The following is a 24,375-nucleotide window of genomic DNA, read 5'->3' as shown; positions in this document are numbered from 1 at the left end:
CAGTTTTTGTTTTTTAGTTTCTACAGTTGAAAAAAATCGTACTGGGGCGCCTGGGTGGCTCAGTCGGTTGGGCGGCCGACTTCAGCTCAGGTCACGATCTCGCGGTCCGTGAGTTCGAGCCCCGCGTCGGGCTCTGTGCTGACAGCTCAGAGCCTGGAGCCTGTTTCAGATTCTGTGTCTCCCTCTCTCTGACCCTCCCCCGTTCATGCTTTGTCTCTCTCTGTCTCAAAAATAAATAAACGTTAAAAAAAAAAAAAATTAAAAAAAAAAAAGAAAAAAATTGTACTCATTTCTCAAGGTTGTAACTTAAAACACGAAGGCAGTCACACTTCCCTGGGCACTTCAAATAGGTACGTTATAGCCAATTGTATCTGCTAGAATGTGTATTATGGAACATTATGTAAGATGTAAACCATAATTGTAAAAGAAGTCGAATCTGATCATGAGCCTAGTGATGCCTGGCCCGTCTAGGATCTCTGTGGTCTTATTATTGTCCTGCCCAGAATGGAAATTGTAAATTCATTTGTATGCCTGAAAAATATCCCAGACCATGAGTATGGGTTTTCACTGTGCCAGCTCGAGTAGTCAAATAGCAATGATTTTTTTTTAATGTTTATTTATTTTTGAGAGAGACAGAGTGTGAGTGGGAGAGGGGCAAAGAGAGAGGGAGACACAGAATCTGAAGAAGGCTCCAGGCTCTTAGCTGTCAGCACAGAGCCCAATGTGTGGCTGGAACCCATGAAGCCTGAGATCATGATCTGAGCCGACTGAGCCCCCAGGCTTCCCAATAGAAATGGTGTTTATGGCAGATTCCTTTTCAGAAACATTGAGGTGTCCTGCTTCCACTGTGGTCACTGCCCAGTGGCAACCCCTCTAGTAATCCTCCCTTGTAATGTTTTTGCCTCTTCTTCCCCTTTTCTCCAGCCCTGTGTCCTTTGTCCCATGACACACAGACTCTCTTCCATTTTGTGCTTCCATGAAAATCCCTTTTACCTCATTGCTTTCAAGGCAGCCTGGCTTCTCTCAAGCTTTCTGCTTTGCCAATAGCAGCCACCTTTGATTTGGGTACAAATTCATCCTTGTTTCATACAGGAGGTCGGTTAGGGCCAGCATTCTTCTAGTTTCCTATACCTCCTTCCTGTCATAGGTCCGTCACTCTTTTGTAACAGTAGCTGCTCTTTTAAGACAAGTTACTCCACTCCTGCGGAGCAAATATTGGTTGAGCACTGACTTTTCACCAGGCATTGTGTTGCAAGTTGGGAAAACCAGTGATGTGCAAAATTAGGCATCTGTAGTCTGGAGAGACAGTAAACAAATAGTCAGGAATGCAAAGGATGGAAAGGCAGGGAAGGTTTCCCTGATTAAGTGATGTTGCCCCTGAAATGAAATTGGGTGACTGAAATTTACCGGTTACAGTAAACAGATGGAGCGCTGGGGAGAACATTTCGGGCAGAAAGAATGGCATGTGCTAAGGCCCTGTGGTTAGTGAGTGCCTTGTGCCAATGGAAGGAAGGGCAGTGATGGCTAGAGCACCGGGAATGAAAGGGCCTGGTAGGGAGAGAGGCTGCCGAGTAGGTGGGGGCCAGACCACAGGCATTCTGATAGTGCGTGATTAGGACTTGGACTTTGGTCTTTGCCACAGAGCAGTGAGAACCCACCTGTTGCTGTTGTGTTGTTTTTTTGATGTTTATTTTTGAGAGAGAGAGAGAGAGAGGGGGACGGAGGACTGCGCTGTCAGCAGAGAGCCTGACGTGGGGCTCGAACTCATGAACAGGAAGATCATGACCTGGGCTGAAGTTGGATGATTAACCGACTGGGCCACCCAGGCGCCCTGCCACCTGTTGGTTTTAAGATGAGATCTGTGATCTGCCAAGACCTCTCTGGCTTCCGCGTGGAAAGCCGATCTGTGGGGACACCGGCAGCTGCGGGGCCCGGCAAGCCGCGGGCCTGGGCGAGCAGGGGGATTTGAGCGACTAGACGAACAGGGTGGGGTGTGGGGCGGCGCGTCCTGAGAAGCCACCGCGTCCGCTGGTGAACGGCGACGCCACGCCACGAGCAAAAGGCCACGGGCAAAGAAAGCGCTCTCCCCGGGGCGCCCGCGGCGTACCTCCCAGGGAGGTGGGTAGGCTCCCGGCCAGCGCCTGAGCGCCCCTCCGCGGGCCCGCCGACGCCAACGCGGGACAGGCGGGGGAGCTCACACCCACCCACCTCTGGAAAGAGCGGCTACGAAGAGCCCAGCAGGTACCAGCAGGACCAAGTCCCCCAGCTGCAGCGGAGAAAGATCCGGAACCGGCCCTGCCCAGGAGGCAAAGAGCAATGCTCAGCAAGCGTGCTCACGGGAGCGCGCGAAACCGATCGGCAACGGATCCTGGCCGGGGTGGGAGGGGGGGGGTGGGAGGGGAGGGGAGAAGGAGAGGGCACCTTGTGCGCATGCCCGGGGCCTCCGGCGCCGCGGGGGCGGGCCGAGCGCGTCAGCCCGCGGCGCCTTACGTGACGTCATTGCACGGCGCCGGCAGGAAGTGGCTCTGGGCGGCGCACGTGGGGGGTGGCGCGGCGGGAGGGCGCATGGCGAGTTCCGCGGGGCTGGCGCTGTGCGGGCAGACGCTGGTGGTGCGGGGCGGCAGCCGCTTCCTGGCCACCTCCACTGCGAGCAGGTGAGGGGGCTGGGCCTGGAGCGGGGAGCCCCGGCTGCGGGCGCGCGTCGGGGCCTGGAGGGCCCGAGTCCCTGGCGCCGCCGGGCCGGGCCCGCCCTGGCGGGCACCCCCCGCGAGCCCCGCCGCCTCCTCGGCCCGCGCCTCCTCTCAAGAGCCACCCCCGGTGCGTCCCGCCGCCGCCGGCCCGGGGCCCGGTGCGCCTGGCCGGGTCGGCGCCGGACGCTTCTGGTCGCTGCCCGGGCCGGGTTGCGTGAGGTGACGCGGGCCAGGCCCCGCGGTTTCGAGGTCGTGGCCACACCCGCTCTGGGGGCCCTGTGAAGAAGGCGGCCTCTGCCCTCTTGGCGAGGGGTACCTTACTCTCGGGGAACGCGCTGGGAGGGGGTCCCGGGCGCACTCCTCTCGCCTCCCTCTCCTTGTCGGTGCCTGCTCCCTCGCCCGCAGCCCTAGACCCCGCTCTTGTTCTTTCTTTGGGGCTCTAGGTGTCGCGCGCACCTCCCCAGCGCCTCTTCACAAGGCTCTGCACCCGCTTTCTCTAACTGCCTGCACCCGCTTACACGGCACCCGAAATTCTTAGCAATAAGTGTTAATCAAATAGTCTTGCCCAAGGAGCCGCATGGATATTGATGGTCCGTTTCGGCCCGTGCTCCTTTCCTAGGGTAGTTTGGATTCATACATATGTCCGTCAAATGCAAATCTAGCCTCTCTGAGCTTTTTGTTCAAAGCCTGGTATCGGAAATCCCCTTTCAACGTTGAGTTCAGTTTTCACAAAAAACTTGCTCATAAACGTGTATGTTCCAGTTTGTTTTGTTTTGGAGACTCCTGGTATCCTAACACGTGCCACTGGGAGACATGGGTTTATTACACTTGATGTGCTTGCTTTGGTCTACGCCTTTTGAGGAAATGTGCTGGTGGCACAGTTTTTGCCTCGGGGAAGTGTTTCTACGTCACAGTGTTTGGTGGGAAAAGAGTCTGAGCGCAGTCACTTTAAAGGCTGTGCCCTGTCTATGCCCGGACACTGGAACGGGGGAGATGGGCATAAACTGAAGAGAGCTTAGGGTCTTGAGGGAAGGTGGGTGGTGACTCCTGTACTGGTAGGTGTTTGGCGGCCATGGGAGCTCTCTTGGGTAGTTGAGACGTTTTTAAAAGGTGGCAGTTTTATTTTATTACAAAAACGTTTTTAAATGTTTATTTTTGAGACAGAGATAGAGCTTGGGTGGGGGAGGGGCAAAGAGAGAAGGAGACACAGAATCGGAAGCAGGCTCCAGGCTCTGAGCTGTCAGCACAGAGCTCCTCGCGGGGCTGGAACCCCCCATGAACCGTGAGGTCATGACCTGAGCTGAGCTGAAGTCGGAGGCTTAACTGACTGAGCCACCCAGGTACCCCTTAAAGGTGGCAGTTTTAAATTTGCATGCAAGAAACCTCCAGAAACATCAACGTAATTTCTTCTTTTTTTTTTTTTTTTAAATTTTTTTTTTTTCAACGTTTATTTATTTTTCGGACAGAGAGAGACAGAGCATGAACGGGTGAGGGGCAGAGAGAGAGGGAGACACAGAATCGGAAACAGGCTCCAGGCTCTGAGCCATCAGCCCAGAGCCTGACGCGGGGCTCGAACTCACGGACCGCGAGATCGTGACCTGGCTGAAGTCGGATGTTTAACCAACTGCGCCACCCAGGCGCCCCTCAACGTAATTTCTTCTGACATAAGCATCTTGCATTGATTTTTTTTTTTTAAAGTTTATTTATTTACTTTGAGAGAGAGAGAATGCAAGTAGGGAGAGGCAGAGAGAGAGGGAGAGAGAATCCCAAGCAGGCTCCATACCGTCAGCGCAGAGGCTGATGCGGGGCTCGAACTCAGAAACCATAAGATTATGACCAGAGCTGAAATGAAAAGTCTGAGGCTTAACTGACTGAGCGGCTCAGGCTCCCTGATAAGACCCTTAATTTAATGATTATAAGATTACTTATGTTCTAGGAAAAACCCCGTGTTTTTATTAATAAAGTGCTCTTTTTAAAATCTTTGTTCTTCCTTAGTGATGATGTCCTCTTCGCATATGATTGCAGCACGGCAGCAGAGAAGTCACAAGAAAGTAAAGGGTGAGGTAATGGGGGAGCCTCATCGGGCCTGATCATGGAATTATTGGGACAGGGTAGCCTAAGAAGTAAATGATCTTCTTCCTTACTGAAGTCTTCATTTCTTTTTTCTCTTTCTGTTCTTTTTTTAATTTTTATTTTTGAGAGAGAAAGTGCAAACAGGAGAGGGACAGAGAGAGAGAGAGAGAGAGAGAGAGAGAGAGAGAGGGACAGACGATCCAAAGCGGGATATACGCTGAGAGCAGTAAGCCCCACGTGGGGCTCGAACTCGTGAACTGTGGGATCATGACCTGGGCAGAAGTCGGAAGATTAACCGACTGAGCCACCCAGGTGCCCCTGAATTCTTCATTTCTCTTTACCCTGCTGTGTGGATAAACCAGGTACCACCTCCGGAAAGAAACGTGGAACTAACTTTTAAACTTGGCATTAAGGATATTAGGATTTTTCTAAGTATTTTTAATTAGTTTCTGTCCGTGATTAACTTTTTTATAGTCATCTTGAAATACAATGGGATTTTCATGTTTTATTTTTATGTATTTTGAGAGAGAGAGAGAGGGAGAGAGAGCATGCCAAGCAGGCTCTGCTCCCAAGATCATTACCTGAGTTCAAGATCGTGACCTGAGCTGAAATCAGGAGTCAGATGCTTAACCAACTGAGCCACCCAGGCACCCCAAAATAGAATGGAATTTTAAATGCTTTGAAGGCAGGTGTATGAAGTTAGCTTTAGTTAATTGAAAGATCAGGAAAGCAGAATGTGATAATTTTGTATGGTGTTCTTTTTTTTAGTAGAATTGGTCTTGTGGCTCATTAGAAAAAAAAAAACTGAAAATAATCCTTGGCTCTAGTCTTGGATCCGTTCATGTCCATGAGGGAGTGGGTCACGTGGTCTCCGAGGGTCTTTCCAGCTCCGCTCTTTGGGTTCTGGTGTGTGTGCCTGTTTAATGAGATTTATTCGTTAAAAATTCCAGCTGTGTTGAACCTCCCTCTGTCCCCTTGATAGGTCTTTATATTCTGGTTACGTGAATCTCACACCGTTTTCTGCCCCTGTTCGTGTTATAAATGAGTGAGGCTAGCCTGCAGGGATGTCGCCTTGTTTACTCAGGTAGGCCCTAACCCTGTCCTCTCTTTCTCAGGGAGGACGGGCAGCCCGCGGATAAGGGGAGTGACACGATTCTGGCGTCAACCTTCTCCAAGTCTGGCACCTATTTTGCCTTAACTGATGACAGTAAGCGTCTGATTCTTTTCCGTACAAAACCATGGCAATGTCTGAGTGTCAGGTATGAAATGCTAACGTTGAATAATTTGATGTTGAACGCACAGCTTACACTTGCATGCCTGTAACCGTAGCGACAGCGACCTAGTAATAAGCAACTAACACATAGTCTCAGCTCTGTGCCAGGCACTGTTTTCAGGGTCTTACGTGTGTTAACTGATTTAATCCCCGAAACAGCCCTGTGGGGGGTGGGGGGGGCGGGGCAGGGGTCTTGCCCTTACCCACATCCCTGGCCGGAGTCCAGAAGCTGATCCTCATCAGCACCCAGGGCAGAGCCGGGCCCTGAACCTGGTCGCTCTGGCTCCAAAGTGCGGGCCTCTGGCCACCGTGGCATCCTGCTTTCCAGCACTCCTCCAGCCCCGTGGTGGCAGAAATGGAGACTAACCGCGGGCGCCCCAAGAGTGTGAGGGGTTTTGTGTACATTCCTGTGCCGCAGTTGAACTTGGCGGGATGTAAAGTTAGCGTCCTGATTCCCAAGTACGTGAAGAATGTGTGCGAGCTTAGTGTTGATGGCGGAGGGTGTCAGCGGCCTGGTGTCCTTTGGCCTTACTTGTGTGTTCTTTGGCCTTAGTTGTCCCTCTGGAGGTCTCCGTTAGTGAGTTCCCGAGAGCTTCCTTGTCTTGTGACCTCGAGGGCTTAGAGAGGCGGGGGATGCTGACGCAGGCCCTGGGCACACGTGATTTTCCATTACTGTGACGGGGCGGTGGTGAGTTCTCTGCTTCCTCCAGTGGGAGAAGGCTGGGATTCTTTGATGTCTGTGACAGGGACGGAAACACCCACCCAGACCAGGGTCAGCCTCTCTGTCCCCTCATCTTTGCCCCCGCCCCCCCCAACCCCCGTGCAGGCTGCTCCGCTTAACTGTCCCTTGACAGTAAGAGAGAAACGCATGCAAGTTACCTACCTGTTGAGCTGCCCAACAACCAGGGCTAAGGGACTCCGCCTGGTAGCTGGTTCACATCTGTATCGGGGACAGCTGTGCTTTTTATTCTATTTATTTACTTATTATTTTTTAAACGTTTATTTGTTTTTGAGAGAGACAGAGACAGAACGTGAGTGGGTTAGGGGCAGAGAGAGAGGGAAACAGAATCGGAAGCAGCCTCCAGGCTCTGAGCTGTCAGCTCAGACGTGGGGCTAGAACTCAGGAGCTGTGAGATCGTGACCTGAGTCGAAGTTGGACGCTCAACTGACTTAGCCACCCAGATGACTCCCCCCTTTTTAAAAATTTAAATTTAATTTAACTTAGTTTAATTTTATTTTTAAATGTTTATTTAATTTTTGAGGGAAAGTGCACACGCATGCACATGTGAGAGGATCAGAGAAAGAGGGAGACAGAGGATCCAAAGCGGGTTCTGCGCTGACGGCAGAAAGCCCGATGAGGGGCTCGAACCCATGAACCTGGAGATCGTGACGCTTGACGGACTGAGCTCCCAGGCGCCCCAGCAGCTATGCTTTTTAGAGTCCTGATTGATCTTACTTTCAAAGAGAAGAGTGAAAAGGCAAATTCCAGGTGGCCTCTGCATCGGGGTGTGCGCTGTGCTCAGGGAAGCCCATCGCCCTGAACTTGGGACGAGGGGACATCCGCACAGCCTGCCACCACGCCCCTGCATCCTGTGGTGGAGCTTGCGCCTCGACCGAAGGGCGAGCGCCCGGGGCTCCTGGCGGGGCTCTGGCCATTCCCCAAGGGCTCCCGGGTGCTGCGACTTGTTTTTGTGTCTTGAAGGTGCCGTGTTGGTGATTACCTTCCCGTAAAGATCTAGGAACACTCAGGGTCGGCAACAGTACGCTGGCAAACGGTGGTTGGTGTCTCGTTTTTTTCCCCCTCTAATCGTATTTGGGCTGTTGGTTTTTATGTTGATGCCAACAAAGGACTGTGTTGCAAATGTGCATTAGGTGTGCAGGGCCTCTCGTGTCGCGGGTGGGGTACAGCGTGCCCTGCAGACGGTGCTTGCTGGCAGTTAGGCGGGACCCCACGGGACTCCTGTCCCGTCTGTGTCAGCCACCGAGCGAAGGGTGCGGGCCAGATCACGTTGCGGTTCTAGAGGCTGCGTTTCCCACGTTGCCTCGTCCTACACCTTTACCCTGAACGCAACGTAAGATGCGATGCTGCCCGATGCAGCACCTGTTGTGCTTGGTGGGGGCCGGGGGGGGGGGCGGCCCCGACAGATGGACCCTTCCTCAGAAAAACAGCCATCCTTGACCTTCAGTTCAGTCTTGGGAGCATCGTGGACTCGCGTGTTTGACCAAGACTCGTCACAGCTCGGAGCTGTCCAGTGGCCTTAAAACCTAGCCATGGAGGGTGTTGAGGAAAAGCCCAGATGGAAGTCGTGGGTAGCAGTGATTGTTTTCAAGGTTTCAGTTCAGGATGACAAAGGCCTGGAACTGAGGCCAGGTTTTCTGAACCAAAAATGAGGACACTTGGTGTGACATGTTTTCTGTTTTCTTGGTGAGAGATCTTACGTAGGAAGTCATACCGTTTCAGGAAATAGATGCATTAAAATCATACGAGTATGTGGAAAGGCAGAGCCCTGGGAAATGAGATTGTTTGCTGCTGGAGGTGTGTGGTGTTGGGGAGCTTGGTATCCTCGGGGCCCTGTGGGGCCCGGCGGGCTCAGTTTTGTTGAACAAGCATGGCTTTCTGGAGGGGGGCTTGGGTGGGTTCCAGCCCAGCGGGGGCATCTCGGGCTCAGCTGCTGGACCAGGATAGTGGCCAGGGGAGAGGCCAGGCTGGCCTTGGGGGGCGTGAAGACAGGAACACGGGGCTGTGTACCTCATGACTCTGGAGGGAAGGGAGAGACCCCGAGGACAGGTGGGGCCCTGTCACCCCTCCTTCCGGGGGGGCTGAGTGGCCAACCCATCGACTGTCCTGTCTCGGGATCTGCCCCTGCAGACCCTCACCCCCACCTGCTCTGTGCATCCTGGAGTCCTTGCAAGGACTAATTTAGCCTGAGAAGATAGAAGCCCCCCACCCCACTGGCAAAAGACGAAGTGACAAGATTGTAGAGCCGGGCCGTTTCTGGGCTGATCAGGAAGAGGGGCAGTGGGGGGTGCCCGTGTGAGTCCTGCAGGACCGGCCCAGGCCGCTGCTCTAGAAGGGTGGCCGCGAGGCAGCCGCGTAATCGCCCGTTAGGAGCCGCGGCGGCGTGTAGGTGAAGGCGCGCCTGGAGAGTTCTGCTTAATCTTGCCCGGAGCCTCACCGTCTTTCTCTGTTTTCTCTACGTTTATGTCATTACTCGTCCTTTCTTAGCTCCCCTGGCGGGCGGAGGGGGAGGTTCAGCTGCTGCTGGCGGCCCTCTCCCCTGCGTTTTCTGTCCTTTCGTCCCTCTGCTCCCGAGAAGCTGTGATGTCCTCGTTCGGTCCTCGTGTCGGAGACGTAGCTTGTTTGAGCTTAGGTTTCCATTTCGGGCTGACATCTGGAGCGCCAGCTGCAGGGCGCCGTGGGGGTGCACTCGCATCCCCTCTGGGGACAAGGGAGGGCAGGGACCGTAAGTGCAGGTAAGGCAGATAAACGTGACGTCTGCGTAAGGCTGTGGCGCAGGTGGGGTCTCACGGAGCCGGAAGTGCAGGGACTTGCCTTGTGGACAGCGAGTAGAAAGGAAGCGAAGGAAGTGTAGAAGGAGGGCGGGAGGAAGCTGCATAAACCCGCCCCCGAGAGTGGGCGAGACGCTGGGTGGCCAGGACCCCGGATGAGGCGTGCGTGCGTGCGCGCGTGCGCACGCGGTAATGTTTCTCGGGCTGGCGCAGCGTTGAACCAGTTTCCAACTCGCGGGTGTGACCGACCTGGTGAATGGGATCGGGGTGTGAACTGACGAGCGTGTGAACTTTCATGGGGCCTGAGCCGGAACTCAGACCTCCCCAGCCGCGTGCCGGGGCCGCCCCCCCGTGGGGACGGATGGCGCGTGCGTGTTTGCGGAGAGGGGCCGCACCCCGGCACCTGTCGTGCAAGCAGGAGCAGTGCGGGTGAGTCCAGCCCGGCAGGGCCCCGGGCTGCGTGTGGAGTCTCCCGGCGCAGGGGGCCCGCGTCGTGCGTGTGCTCGCGGTTTCGCCCAGAGCACGTTGGGTGTCTTCTGAAGCTGACCGTCTTCTTCCTCGACATGTGCAGTGGAGCTGCTGGGTCGAGGAGCAGGTCTTCCGACGTTTTATTAGGATAATCTTCAAGCACAGCAAATTGGAGAGGATTTCGTGCCAGACAGCTAGGTATCCACCGGCCAGATTCTGCCATCATAAAAGCAAAAATATCATTTCAAAGTGAGATTTGTCTAGGACGTTGGCTTTGTTTGCATTTCTTAACTGCCTTGCTTTTTTGGTGCTGCTGTGGTACCCGGAGGGGGAGACGCTCGGCGAGGAGCTGACGCGTGTCCGAAGGACGCACGGCCGGCAGGCCCGTCGGCCCTTCCTGTGCTGACTGCGTGAGCCAACTGTGGGCGTCTCTGGCCTTCCAGGACCGTGGTGAGGAGGTGCACGGCCCTGACCTTCACAGCCTCCGAGGAGAAACTTCTGGTGGCCGACAAGTCTGGAGACGTTTATTCCTTTTCGGTGTTGGAGCCACAGGGATGCGGCAAGCTTGAACTTGGGCACCTGTCGATGTTGTTGGATGTGGTACGTGGGTGGTGCGCTAGTCAGGTGGGGCAGAGCAGAGGGTCTGACGAGGGTGAGGCCGGGTCTGCAAGCTTGGCCGTTGGGGGCGTGTGGGTTCTGTAGAAGCTCTGCAGACCAGTGAGCAGGCGGCCTCACAAGCGGGACTTAGGAAGGTGAAGCGGCTGGTGAATGCGGACGGGCCAGCGAGGAGGCGTTGGGGTGGTCCCGGAAGTGAGGGACAGCCCGGGTCACGTGCCGAGGCGGAGGAGGGCTGTGGGAAGAGCAGGCACCGTCTCCAGGCCTGGGCTTGTTCTCCGTGCTTTATGGGCCTCACCTCCGTGTCCTTGCGGCCCCTCAGCCACGACCTACCCCACCGAGGGGCCTGGTGAGGGCTGGGGGTGGCCAGTAGGAGGTGGGACTGGGTGGGACCCGAGGACGTCGGCAGGAATGAGGAGGGAGGGTTTCTTGAAGGAAAGACCGCCAGGACTTGGTGAGTGGGTGGCCATGGGGACACGAGGAGGAGGAGGGAGAGAGGGGGCGGGGAGCGGGTGCTGGAGGTCGAGGGGTGGTGCAGGTGGTGTGTGTGCGAGGACACCTGGGGAGCACCGGGAACGAGTCCCGGGGGCGGGGGTCCCGGCTTCGGCCACCCTCACCTGTCCTCTGTCACCTTCGTGTGCAGGCCGTGAGTCCCGATGACCACTACGTCCTCACCGCCGACCGGGACGAGAAAATCCGGGTGAGCTGGGCCGCGGCACCGCACAGCATCGAGTCCTTCTGCCTCGGGCACACGGAGTGAGTCCCCTTCCTGCCCCACCGGAGGACGTCTGGGACGCACAGGCGGGCTGCTCGAGAAGCGGGGCACCCGCTCTGTGGCCAGGCCTGCAGGAGCGGGACCGCCGCGCGTGTGCAGCGCTCCCCTGGGCGGCTCCCTGGCGAGGCCCCATCCGGTGCTTGCTTCTGTCCGGGGCCCTTCAGAACCTTGACCTCCCCCTTCCCCTCCCTTCCTGTGCGTTTCGGGGACCGGTTTTCTCGTTAGCACTGGGGTCTCAGACCCCAGCACGAGGGCGTCACAGATGGTGGTGGTGACGCTGCCCACGGGAGCCAGCGTGGCCCTCAGTGTTGGAGGACTTTCCTCCAAGCCCGCCGCCTCCCGCCTGTGACCGCTCACCAGTGGTCCCCACGTTGGCCTCCAGGCGAGGGCTTGTTTCTGGAACACTCCTTTCTCTGCACCGACACCCGCCAGGGCCGGGCAGCGGTCGGTGGCCAGTAGGCGTGTGTGTGGGGGACATACTTTCGTAGTTTGAACAGTCCAGGACTTAAATCTGAACCTGGGCAGTGGTCTTTCCTTCGCGACCTCTTTTTTAGGGCAAGTGAGCTCTCTTCTAGTTGAATTTTGACATTTTGCAAGGGAGGCATTTTCAAAGAATGCCGGTCTTCTCGGGGTCAAGGCTAATTACAATGTGTGCTCAGGAGAAGTCCTTAGTTTCATTTGCTGCAGTCTTTTATTTTAAGGAAAAAAATTTTTTTCAATGTTTATTTATTCTTCAGAGAGAGGGACAGAGTGTGAGCAGGGGAGGGGCAGAGATAGAGGGAGACACACAATCTGGAGCAGGCTCCAGGCTCCGAGCTGTCAGTCCAGAGCCCGTCGCGGGGCTCGAACCCATGAACCATGAGATCGTGACCTGAGCCGAAGTCAGACACTTGACTGACGGAGCCACCCAGGCGCCCCACATCGGTGTCTAACTCTTAGATGGGGTCCCTTGCAAATTCCAGTCACGTGGCTGGAGCCCTGTTTCTGTTGGGCTCTCCGCCGGCCCATCTCCTGTTGGCTCCTGCAGCCTTCGTGGGCTGTGCTTACTGCTGTCTCCAGCCCTCCGCACAGCGGCAGGTCGTAGGTGCTCAGGTATTTCAGTGAGCGAATAAGTGGTAAAAATAGATTAAAAACAGTATTTTTAAGCAATCTCTGCAGGCAGCACAGGGCCGGAAGTCACAACCTTGAGATTAAGTCGCATGTTCTGCCTGCTGAGCCAGCCAGGTGCCCCAAATAAAAATAGATTTTTAAGACTTTCGTGTAAAATCTGTAGAAACGGGTTTCCACCTGTTTCGTCTTGACTCGTGGAGGTGACCCACGGCGTCCATAATGGACATTCTGTGCCGGGGGAGTGCTGGGGCCAGCCGCCTGGGGTCCCCGGGGGCCGTGGGCTGGTGACCACCATACAGCTGGCGGGAAAGCCGGGGAGGCCGTCTCCCTCGCAGGGCGAGGCTGGCTCCGAGGTGGGCTTCTGGGGACGACCGCGGGCTGAAGGACAGTGGGTCTGTGTCTGCCTGCCGACCACTGTTGCTCCATCCCACGGATCCCACCCTGAGGCCTCCATCATCACGGACCTGCAGGGGAGGTCTCGGGCTGTGAGCGGGGCGGCTCGAGCAGCGGCACAGAAGCTCCTGGACCTTTCCAGCAGCGCGTCTGGGGAGCGCGGCCAGGGTGGGGAGCGCGGCCAGGCTGGGCCGGTCCTTCCTGCGGGTTGTCGTGTTGTTGGGCCCTGAGAATGACGCGGTGTGCTCCTCGGCTTGCTCGGCGCTGTCCAGCTCCCCGTGGACCCTCCCTTAGTTTTCCCTGGGGCTCGGGGGTATGTGGGACAGGGCTTTGGCGAGGACAGACGGGCCGGGCGGGTGTCAGAGCAGCGTGCCAGAGCTCAGCTCACCCTCTGCTTCTCTCACGCTGTAGGTTTGTGAGCCGCATCTTCGTGGTGCCCGACCACCCCGAGCTGCTTTTGTCCGCGTCCGGGGTAAGTGCTCGGCTCCGTGGTGAGCACCTGTGGGCGCCTTCCAGCGGGGGACCCGCGTGCGGCTGGGGGCCCGTCCTGGTGCTGGGTCTTGGCTGGTCTCCACTAGATGGTGCTTGTTTTCCCAAGTTTGGAGCTGACCCAGGCTGCCTCCTTGCTTAGGGCCTTACATTGCGGGGGGGTGGGGGGCTGTCCGTCCCAGGCTGCCTGTGTGTGTCCGTGTGTGTGTGTGTGTGTGTGTGTGTGTGTGTGTCCGTCCGTGTGTGTGTCCGTCCCAGGCTGCCTCCTTGCTTAGGGCCTTACACAGGGGGGTGGGTGTGTGTCGCCCTGGAATGGAGTGTGAGGAATCGGGTCTCAGGGTTGTCGTCTTACTGGAATAGCATTGTGACCTCCGGTACAACAGTACCTAAGTCCCAGGGGGACCTGGGTTCCCCCGAGTTACTGCTGCGCTTCACCCTGTCCCTCACCCTGTCCTTCGGGCCGGCACCTGGCCCTGTGTGTGTGTGTGTGGGGGGGTTTGGTTAGTAGTGAAAACTTCGGTGTCCGGAAGGTGGGACTCGAAGCCTCGATAGTTTTGTCGCCAGAGACCTCTTTGCTCTGAGGAAGATTTTTGCCCAGAGAAGGTTTTGAATTACTGATGGCGTCTGATTCTTCCTTTCTTCCCCGAAGCCCTGTCCTGTCCCTCCTCCTCTGTCATTCCTGCTCCTTAGCATTCTAGGGGACTCAGGTGCCTGGGGTGGGCTGCCCGGAAGGCTCCTGGCCCTCCTGAGTTCGGGCTTCCGGGTGGGAACAGCGGCTTCCCTGCCGTCCTGCAGAATCCTGGCTGCTGTCTACACGTCTGTTCTTTGTTGCTTCACCACGTTTGTGTTCTGCTTTCTGACTCTGTTCCTCCCAGCCTTGCTTGGTCCTGTGATAGCAAACGGAAGAAAGTAGGTGTGGCTAGAGTTCCCAGAGGTGGCCGGTTTTTGTGAATTCTGCTGTACCTACGCCTCCCAGTGTTTCTCACAATAAAACAAGCATCCGAGCACATAGAAAAGTAGAACGAACACTTTTGACTTTGACACTGGCTTTGTCAAATTCCATGTTTTGCTTAGGAGCGTGTTTAAAGATGCGGGAGAGCTCTGCCCACCCTGTGCCCTGCCCTGTGCAAGGTGCAGTTCTTTTCATTATTTTTGAAAAATTTTTTTAAAAGTTTTTTTTGTTTGTTTTTAACGATTATTCGTTTCTGAGAGATGGAGAGAGACAGAGTGCAAGCAGGGGAGGGGCAGAGAGAGAGGGGGAGACACAGGATCCAAAGCAGGCTCCAGGCTCCGAGCCGTCAGCACAGAGCCCGATGTAGGGCTCAAACTCATGAACTGTGAGATCATGACCTGAGCCAAAGTTAGACGTTTGACTGACTGAGCCACCCAGGCGCCCCTAAAGATTTTATTTTTTAAGGAATCTCTGCACCCAGTGTAGGTCTTGAACTCACAACCCTGAGGTTAAGAGGTGCACGCTCTACCGACCGAGCCAGGCTGGCGCTCCTAGTGTTTATTGTCATTAGAAACACACGCTTACAAAGTGACATTCCGCTGTGAGGCCCCCAGTGAAAACTGGCACTTGCTCCCACTGCCCCTGCGAGGTGCGTCCCCGGCCTCTTTGCCCTTTTAACTTCCACTCTGAGTGTCCAGAGAACAAGAGTGATTGAGAAACAGGAGAACACGCCCCCCCCCCCCCCCCCCCCCCGCGTTTCCCTGCCCTGCGGAGGGTGGCGGAGGGTGGCGGAGGGTGGTGACGCTGTCTTGCTCTTGACCCCTTCTTTCCTGTTGCCTCCGGACGCCCCTCATGTTCACGTTTTCTGTCCCTCCTTTCTCCCAGGGGTGCCTCTGAAGGTGGAGGGAGGGTGGTGTTAGGAAGCCACCTTTCTGGAAACGCCCTGAATCCTCTGCCCCCGCCTGGTGGGTAGGTGGGTATCCGAACTCCAGGTTAAAGCTACCCCCCGCCCCCCGCCGCCCCCCACATCTCACGTGAGGGTTTGCGTCCTCTCTGTGGGATCCGTTCCCCCTTCTCTGGTCGTTTTGGGGGCCTCCATGCCCCGTGCTCTGGAGATGGGGGTCAGGGCTCTGACCAGCTATGTGGTTAGCGCCCCCCTAGCCCCACCCCTGCCCCCGCCCGATTCGAGACCCTCCTCTCTCCTGGGGAAGCGTCCTCACTCTCAGGTGTGCTTCTTGAATGGCTCGCTGTCTTTCCCTTGACATTTCCCTCATGTTCCTGCTTCTGCTGTGGGGACGTCTCCACAACTTAATTTCCCAGTGTCCTGTGGGCTGTGAAGTTCTGCTGTTACCATTAGTTCTCGGCAGCCTTTCTGGTGCCCAGAACGTTCTCCCCTCACAGCGCCACGCCGAGCGCAGGGCCTTTGACCCCCGAGATCACACGTTTGCGTTTCCTTCACCATGTGTGGTGTCTGCCTTTTGCAGGGGGGTGTCCGTGTGCGGTGGGGACAGGGCAGTGGCCAGTGTCTCTCGAGTCCAGGGTGTCGGAGTCGGGCACCTGTAGCCGTGGGTCACCTCTCTTCTCCTGGTGGTCACGTTGCCCAGTCTTTGCCCTCCTGGGCGTCAGGCCTGTCCGCCTGCCCCGGGAGGTGACCAGGGAGGGCCAGTGGTGTGGTCCCTCACTCTGGATCCGGACGGGGACCCCGCGGCTCTGCGGGCAGCAGGGTGGGGAGTCCGGCTGCTCTGACGGACCCCCTGGTTGTGCTGCTGGGCCCGGCCTGGTGCGTCACATCTCAGCCCCCTACGGCCTGTCCCTCCCTTCACCTCCTCCCGGGTGGCCTCGTGTGACTGTCGTCTTCATCCTCGAGGGTTCATGCTTCTGAAACCTTCCTTTCTGGTCACTGGGGAGGGACGTAGGGGTGGGCGTGTGTGTTCACGGTGGCTACGTCCTCTTGCCCAGCGCCCACACACCCCTGCCGTTAACACTCGGGCAGTTTGTCGTCCGTCCTTTTTTCCTGGTGGTTTAAGACCTGCCGTGTGCGCTGTGTTGGTGGCGTCTCATTGGATGAGTCAGCGTTAGGTTTTCAGGTGCGCGTGGGCCTGTGCACGCGTTCCCAGCGACGGGATTTAGCGCACGGGTTTCCTGGGCGGACCCGACGGCCCACCCGCACTTCACTCCCTGCTCATTCTCCTTAGACGTGCAGTTCTTCGCATGTCCCGTCCCTTCAGCGAGTGCCGTGACCTGCATTTGTTAATATGAGTTCTTCCTCTGTCGTGTGTATCTGCGGGGCGCTGAGGCCTTTGGGACGCACACCAGTTTCCTTGCCGGCCACACAGTTGATGGTCTCATGGGGAACAAATGGACGCCCCCTTTTCACTGTTCCTAAACAGGGACGTGGGACCGTCCTTGTGCTTGGCCCGACCCGTGTTTCTCCTGTGCGAGCACATGATTGTTGCGGTGTGTGTGCGTGTGCGTGCCCGTGTGTGCGTGCTTCGGCTCCAACCCAGCCGCCGTGGTCCGTGAGGTCTGTACGTGACGGGTCGTCTCGTGTCCTTTGCCCGCTTTGCCATGGGGGTCACGTGTTTTCTTAGTGGTTGCGTGACTGAGCACAGAGAGCCTTCATGCCGGCTCTGCTGAGTCAGCCCTCCCCCCCCCCCCCCACTGCCTGGGGCAGGCCCGGGTCTCCCCGCAAGTGCACACTGACCTGTCCTTGCTGTGTGCAGGACCGCACCCTGAGGCTCTGGGAGTACAGAAGTGGCCGAGAGCTGCACTGCTGTCACCTGACCAGCCTGCAGGAGCCGGCGGAGCCCTGGGGTGACGAGGTAGCGTCTGGGTGTGGGTTTATTGGACTTTGCAGGGCGCCTCTCCAGTCCCAGGGATGCCGTGGGCCAGAGCCACTGTTGCGTGGGAAACGGCTCTCTGCCGTCAGCACAGACTTGTTCCAGCTTGGGAGAACGCGTGTTCTCCTTGAGGGCGCCCGGTCGCGTAAGTAGGAGATAATTTGTATTTCGCTGTATGTCCATTGCAACACCCGCTTTACAGAAGTGCCTCTCCCAATCCTGCTTGGAAACAGAAAAGACAGTGATGCTTGAGCAGAGAATTTAATTAGTCTCGTGACCCTCCCCATACCCCTGGGACGACACACTGGCCAGTGTATCCTCAGGTCAGGTCACCTGGGCCTTTGGTTGTGAAAGATTTTCAGGGGAGAACGTGTGGGCAGCCCTTTGAGGTGTTCCAGATTCCGTGCTCATGGGCACTCAGCTCTGTGATGCTTCCCAGCTGGTGCCCTGCACGGCTGAGGTCCAGGTTGGTCACCTGAGGACAGCCCCACCGGTTTTCCCGGAGGCCCTGCTGGGCCTGGCAGGGAGGGAGCAGTCCGTTCTCGTGGCTGTTCAGGCCTGCAGAGCTGGCCTTCGGTGTGGTTTCTTGATGACCAGGATGTCCTGCCTGTCACTGGGAGCTTTGCAGTTTCCCCCGGAGCCCCCACATGGCCCCCCGCCAGCCTGCAGGAGGTCCGCGTGAGCACCGAGGGCGTCTTCTGCCTCATCCTGGGACTGCCTGCTCGCTCTCGTCCCCCTGAGACTGCTCTGTAGCCGCTGCCCTTACTCCCTCTCAGAAGTGGGCAGGCCAGGCCTGACCACGGGCCAGAGCCTCAAGGACCCCTGGGGCCGTGGCCACCCAGCCGAGTGGCTGCCTGGGCCTCCGGCTCAGCCGACTCTGCTGCTCTGGCCACCTGCTCGTGGTGCCTTCTGCTTGGGTGGCTGCCGTGCTGGTGCCCCCGTCGGAGGCTGTGGCGAATAGAGGCCTGATTTGTTCCAGTGACTTTCATATTCGTGTTCTCTGAACCTTCTGATGCTCTGGGACAGTGAGGTTGAGAGAGGACCCTGAACCAGCAGCTGTCTGACCTCGGGCCTGGCCCTCAAGGCCTGTAGGGTCTGTGGAGCATCCCCGCCCCTCGGGCTCCTCGCCTCCCTCCCTCCCTGGAGTCCCCCTCCCACATGGCCCAGCCCCTCAGGCCAGGCTTGGTGAGCACCAGACCTTTCCCTCCACTTCTCCCGACTGGCAGGCGTCTGGTGGTTCCCTCTCCAGGACCAGGGGACCTCGACACCGTTGTGTTTTGGTAATAATTCCTTGTGTTCTCTGCTGCCCCCTGGTCTTGCTTTTTGACCAGTTCTGTTGGCTCCAGAGACACTGCATCAGCTCCGGAGGGAGGGCCAGAGCCACCGAGAGGCTTCTCCGTCTCTCGCGGCACGTCGGAACTGTGTCATGGGGGTCTGCCGTGTCTTCCTTTTCTCTCACCGATCTCCAGAAAATTCTAGGGCCGTCGTCTCTTTTTCCTTCCTCGACCGTGGTGGCAACCGTCAAAGTCTTGCCGCGTCCGATCTCGCTTTGAACAGAGTAGTCTGGGGCCGGGTCCCTGGCAGCTAGCGTGCATTTACGTTGCTGTGCTCCCTTGCAGAGGTTTGCTGCCTCCAGGATCACTTACTGGAGCCAGGACGGCTGCGTGGCGCTGCTGTGTGACTGGTGAGCTCGTGCTGCTGCGGGGCATCCGTGGGCCTCTTGCTGTGGGCTGGCCCTCCTGTACGCGCTGCTCGGTTCATGGTCTCCAGCTGTGCCTGAGAAAGTCTGTGCCCGAGAGCCACCCAAGAGTTGTGGAACGCACCTCAGTTGGTGCCTCCTGAGGGCCGGGCAGGTCACGGCACGACCCGCTGGCCCTCCCGAGGGCTCCCAGTGCCGAGGGGCGCTGAGGAGGAGGATTTCGGGGGCACGTGCCATCCGCGGGCGCACCAGCATCTTTATGCGCCGCATGGGCGTGTGGTGTGTCCGCACATCTCCTGTGTCCTCAGGACAAGCCTGCCGCGGGCGTCTTTGCTTGTCTTACAGCAAGGATGTGGGTTTAGAGCGGGTGGGAGTGCCAGTGCGTCCCGTGCCGTCCGAGGCGCAGCCGGGATGGTCACCTTCTCCACCTGTTTTGTGCTGCACTGGTTCCCTAGTACCACAGGGCAGGCTGGGCCAGAACTGGGCGACCTGCACTTGCAGCGACCCTAGGTCCTACGGCTCTCCGGTCCGGAGGCGGCTCGGCTAGGTGCGTCCGGCTGGGCCGCTCGTGAGCCTGCAGCCGAGAGGTTGGCGATGGCCGGGTCCCTGTTCGGGGCGACCTGGGCACAGCACTAAGCTGTACACGTTGAATGATACCACGTGGGCCTGGTCGTAGCCGTAATACAAGTTCTCTCTCTCTTTGCGGAAAGTATTCCCGCGATCTACGTTTTCCAGCTCGATGCCTCCAGACAGCAGCTGGTTTACAGACAGCGGCTGACGTTTCGGCACAGAGTGTGGGACATCGCTTTCGAGGAGGGCCGGGGACTGTGGGTCCTGCAGGACCACCGGGAAGCCCCCCTCGTGCTCTGCAGGCCTGTGGGCGGCCAGTGGCAGGTGAGGTTGCTGGCCTTGTGCCTCTAGTGGGGGTGGAGGGGGCGACGGCTGTGCCCCCTTCCAGCTCGATCGTGGCTCGGTGCTCGGGGGGGGTGTGGCCGGAGGATTTGTGACGTGGGTTCAGGGAGCAGGGATGCCCAGCCAGCTCTTCTTTTTTTTTTTTCTTAATGTCTTTATTTTTGAGGAAGAGAGAGAGTGAGTGAGGCAGAGTTTGAGTGGGGGAGGGTCAGAGAAAGAGGGAGACACAGAATCCGAAGCAGGCTCCAGGCTCCGAGCTGTCAGTACAGAGCCTGATGCGGGGCTCGAACCACGAACCGTGAGAACATCACCTGAGCCGAAGTTGGACGCCGAACTGACTGAGCCACCCAGGCGCCCCCCTCAGCCAGCTCTGTTCATGTCACGATGCCTGTAGTGGTTTTTTGGGGGGGGGGGGTAGTTGTCATCATTGGCATATGTTCCTTCTGACTTTTCTGGTCACGTGTCTTTTTAGCAGAGGAACCAACAGTTGGGGTGGCATGGGTGTGTGGCCTCGACATCGGCAGGCTGCACGTGGCCTTGCACGTGGGGGACTGGACTCGCGCGCCCATGTGTGGAGAAAGGGGTGTGGGCTGTGGGCCGGGTGATGTGTGAACCTCGCACATTCTCTCAGTCGGCTCCCCTGTCTGTAAAGTGGCGTTGTCTCCCGCCCATCCCTAATCTCCTAGGACGTGGCGGGGGAGAATGAGATAAAGCCCGCCCGAGCCCCGTGCTGGCTGGCCCGTCCGTTACAAGCGCTCACTTGACCAAGGGCTTTGTAGATGCCCGGAGCCTCTCGGGATATTTTCATCTAGAAAGTGGTGGTGAACAGAATGCCCCCGGCTGGGATGTGTGGGGTCTGCTGGGGCTCCTCAGAAAAGGTCGCGCTCGACAAGCCAACGTGGAGGGAACGCCGGTGGCCTCACGTCATGGGTCTTTATCCAACGAGACGCGAGGACGGCTGTGTGTGTCGCGCTGGGACTGCCGGCTGGCTTTGCCTGGTGTCGGGCGGCCCGAGCGGGTGTCTCCCGGGCCCTGGCCGCCTGGACCACGCCTGGCGGGTCTGCCCTTTCCAGCGCCGGCAGCACCGCGGCCTGAGTCCTGCCTCTCTCCGTTGTCTTCTCAGGCTGCTCCTGAAGACGCCGTGGTAGAGAAAGTCTCCGCCCATCTCCGGGGGAACTGGGCCATGCTGGAAGGTAAGAACGTGGGCGCAGCCTGTTTTCGGGGTGACATCCAGAATTGGCCACGGCCAGGGGCAGATCCCAGGTTGCAATACACGGTAGGAAGCCGCTTTTCTGAGCAAGGATACAGGAAGCGTGGCATGCGTCCGTGTCCCCTCCAGAAGGCCAGTGGCTGGTTGGGGCACCGGGGGGCTGACCCACACCCACACTGGGAACGCCCAGTGTGAGCCTGCTCCAGGATCATGAGCTACATGGGAACTGGGGTCACAGTCGGGGCGGGGTCCACCCCTTTGCCTTCAGGGCTGCCGGTGCTGGTCCCCAGGGCGGGGCCGGTAACGGGTGGGCCTTCACTTGGAGCGTAGGGTGACTCGTGAGCCTCGAATGTTGGCCCTGAGCAGTTCCTGGCCATGAGGTCAGGCGTGGGGACAATCACTGGAACCCCTGAGGGTCTTCTTGGCCCAGTGTGGGACCCAGTGTGAACCCCAGGCCGAGAGAAGGGGAGAGACCGTGGTGAGAAGGCCGACCCCCCACCCCCCCAGAGTGGCGCTGCAGTGTGAGGAGAGTGGCCTGGCTGTCAGAGCCACGGGTCCCTGTCAGTTGAAGGGCCCGTGGTAAGCACTGAGTGCTGCCCTCACATAGTCCTGTCTGAGAACGTTACAAGAACAAGACCTCGCTTCGTTTTTATTGATAGAGGAAGGCAAGCCCTTAGCTGCACAGCTTCTAGCGACTTCCAGGATGCTTTTCTTGGGCAGAGACTTGAGGCGACCGTGTCACAGGGATGACTCATGGCCAGCTTTGGGAGTCAGCTGCCTTAAGACGTGGTTGAGCAGCAGACACCTGTCAAAGCCTTCCCCAGGCAGAAGTCCGAGTTCTTGGAACTCAAGAGAGTCACACGTGAATTCTGTCTGTGTTGACCCTGGCAACGACCTAAAGTCTCGTGGAAGGCGTTCTCATGGGGATTTGTTGGCTCTGTGTCCCAGGGTTAACTTCCAGCTTTCCTTTTGGGGTGGAAGGACTAGGGCAGTGACCGGGATCCGTCCTCCCAGCACTGTGTGGATTTGCTTTAGCAACACTGTCAAATGGGTCTGTAGCAGGACTGTGTTGGGGACACTGGCGAGCCTACTCCCTGCCTGATACTTGGCCATCGTCCCTGCCGGGGCCTGGGGCCAGCTTGTCTTGTTGTGGATCCCCTGGGAGGGCCAGGTCCAAGGTGGGCTTAGTTTTCCTGAAGTTCTGCAGGTAAACCAGTTTGCTCACAGCGCAGGTTTGGGGAAGGTGCTGGGGGTGGGGGAAGGGACCGGGGCGGAGACACAGGGAAGGAAGGCCAACTGAGCATGGAAGTCCCAGAAGAGGTAGGGGACCCAGAGCAGCGGGCCCTGTGGGGTTTCTGACCGGGGTGAAGTGGACCCCGTGGGGCTGGTCTGTGGCCATCAGGCCTCTCAACCCTTGACACTGAGATCAGTCCGCGTCCATTACCTTGCTGCGTAACGAGTATCCCATGCTCAGTGGGAGAAGGCGACAATACTTCTTACTGGGCTGTTTGTGTGGTTCTGAGAACCTCTGCTGCCCCTGGGGTGGGATCTGATTCCAGGCACGCACAGTGGTTGCTGGCAGGGTCCTGGTCCCTGCAGGCCGCTGGGCCGAGGGCCTCGCTTCCTTGCTGGCTATTGGCTGCAGGCCGCCTGCAGTCCCCAGCACAGGCGCCCCTGTGGGGCGGCTCATATGAGCGTGTGAGCCACGGCCCTTGTGCCTCGTCTCCCGGCGATGACCTGCCTTTGGCGTGTTGTTGGAAGCAAGTCCTGGGTCCGGCTGGTGTGGCCACCCGGAGACGGGCGTCATGGGGGTGCCTCGGAGCAGGTGTCGCGGGTCTGCTGGGAGGTCTGGGCCGTGGCGAGTTGATCCCCCTGCGTCGGGGCCTCGGTCCCCATCCCACCTGGCTTCTGTTTCCGTTCCTCCTGCACAGGCGTGGCTGGCGTGGACGTCGGTTTCAGCGGTCTCTACAAGGCCACCTTTGACAACGTGACTGCCTACCTGAGGAAGAAGGAGGAGAGGCTGCAGAAGCGGCGGAAGAACCCGGCTGCTGGGCCTAACGGGCAGGCCAAGAAGATGAAGCCGGGGGAGGCGTCCCTGAGGTGCTCGTCCTCGCCGCCCCCGCACTCTCGTGGCCTCGAGCCAGAGCCGGCTCTGCTGTCCCCTGTGCCCGCGGCTCCCCGTAAGAAACGGGGACATCGTTCCCGACCCACGCTCGGTGGCAGTTAGGTCCGCACCAGCTCCGCACGCGCGTGGGCCGTCCCAGAGAACTGGTCGGTATCCTGGCTCTAGAACTTTCCTCCGCCGAATAGGCTCTTCTGCCTGGCGTCTTGGGCACCCTGCTGGTTGAAGGGAAACCAGACAGCCTGGTGCTCAGCCAGAGATGCAGCGAGTGGTGCCGGTGCCGTGAAGCGCCTTTTCTTCGTATCGGAGGAGACCGGAACCCGTGGTGGGCGTGGTGGCCGTGGAGCTTCCACTGTTCCCGTGGCGCTGGACGCTTCTCCTCCAGGGGAGTCCGCGAGCTCTACGGCAGCGTGGGCGGCACGTTTCATCGCTGTGTCTCCCTCTAGATGGTGGGGCGTGCTGTCCGGCGTGGGGGCCCGAAACCCAGGCGGGGTGGCTCCGTTCCTCCGGTGGCCGCCACCGCCGTCTGCTTGGTCCCCGCCGCCGTGACGTGAGCTGGTCGGGGCGCGGGGCGCAGACTGGACTTCTTCGGGGCGTGAGGACCCGGGAGCCCCGACCGGAACCCAGCTCTCCGGGGAAACGGTGGAGGGTGTTACGTATATCTGTGATTTCCGCGTCAACGCTGCATGGGATGCAAAGACCCGGGGCATCCGCTGGATTCTAATCACCGATGAATAGAGATGAGCTTTTTGCAGCTTCTGGAAATGTTTAGGAGCAACATTTGGAACTAATTTCAAAATACATGGAGCAAAACCGTCTTTGATGAGTGTACTGTCTGTGACTGAAATGCTGACTTGTTAATGTGAAAAAGCGTTTTTTTGGTGGGTAGTCTTTACAGATGTGTCCGCTGATGTGTTTATTTGTGCTTTTACCCGCTTCCGGTGATCGGTCTCCGAGGTGGGAAAGCCCGTGTGTGTCCGTGACGCCTTTGGTGCGGGGTTTCTTGGGGTACTTAGAGACCAGTTGTTCTGTGTCACAGAAGCGAAATCCCTAAGTGCCTTGTTTTGCTTTAAACGTTGATCTGAAGACAGAGCCGTGGGTGAGGCGCTCACCCTTCCCACAAGGGGTACAGTGGGGTGTTGGGTTGGGCAGAAGTCGTTGAAGGAGCAGTGGGGGCGTGCCCAGGGGTGCCCCGGGGTCGTGCCCGAGGAGCCAGACCTCGTCAGCCCTGCACTGCACTGCGC

At 58.1% G+C, this 24,375-nt stretch overlaps 1 protein-coding gene across 2 annotated transcripts; it reads left to right on the top strand.

Annotated features, from left to right (window-relative positions):
• Nucleotides 1-2,464: 2,464 nt before the first annotated feature.
• WDR4 (WDR4 tRNA N7-guanosine methyltransferase non-catalytic subunit) lies at nucleotides 2,465-23,949 on the top strand. Of its 2 annotated transcripts, XM_086676059.1 has the most exons (11): nucleotides 2,465-2,654; nucleotides 4,686-4,748; nucleotides 5,879-6,022; nucleotides 10,458-10,614; nucleotides 11,273-11,385; nucleotides 13,319-13,379; nucleotides 17,072-17,170; nucleotides 18,808-18,872; nucleotides 19,598-19,781; nucleotides 20,923-20,992; nucleotides 22,941-23,949. In XM_086676059.1, exons 1-11 carry the CDS (start codon nucleotides 2,566-2,568, stop codon nucleotides 23,234-23,236), a joined length of 1,341 nt encoding a protein of 446 aa, XP_086532185.1. In that variant the 5' UTR covers nucleotides 2,465-2,565; the 3' UTR covers nucleotides 23,237-23,949. The 2 variants fall into 2 exon arrangements, with proteins under 2 accessions (XP_086532185.1, XP_086532184.1); XM_086676058.1 differs by lacking the exons at nucleotides 2,465-2,654; nucleotides 5,879-6,022 and adding an exon at nucleotides 5,746-5,847 and having other exon boundaries at nucleotides 4,432-4,748.
• Nucleotides 23,950-24,375: the final 426 nt, after the last annotated feature.

The sequence above is a fragment of the Puma concolor genome, chromosome C2, assembly GCF_028749965.1.
Source record: "Puma concolor isolate L17-30 chromosome C2, mPumCon1.1.hap2, whole genome shotgun sequence".
NCBI classification, from domain to species: Eukaryota; Metazoa; Chordata; class Mammalia; order Carnivora; family Felidae; genus Puma; species Puma concolor.
Note: the sequence above shows the minus strand (reverse complement) of the source record. Positions and strands in the feature narration are given on the sequence as shown.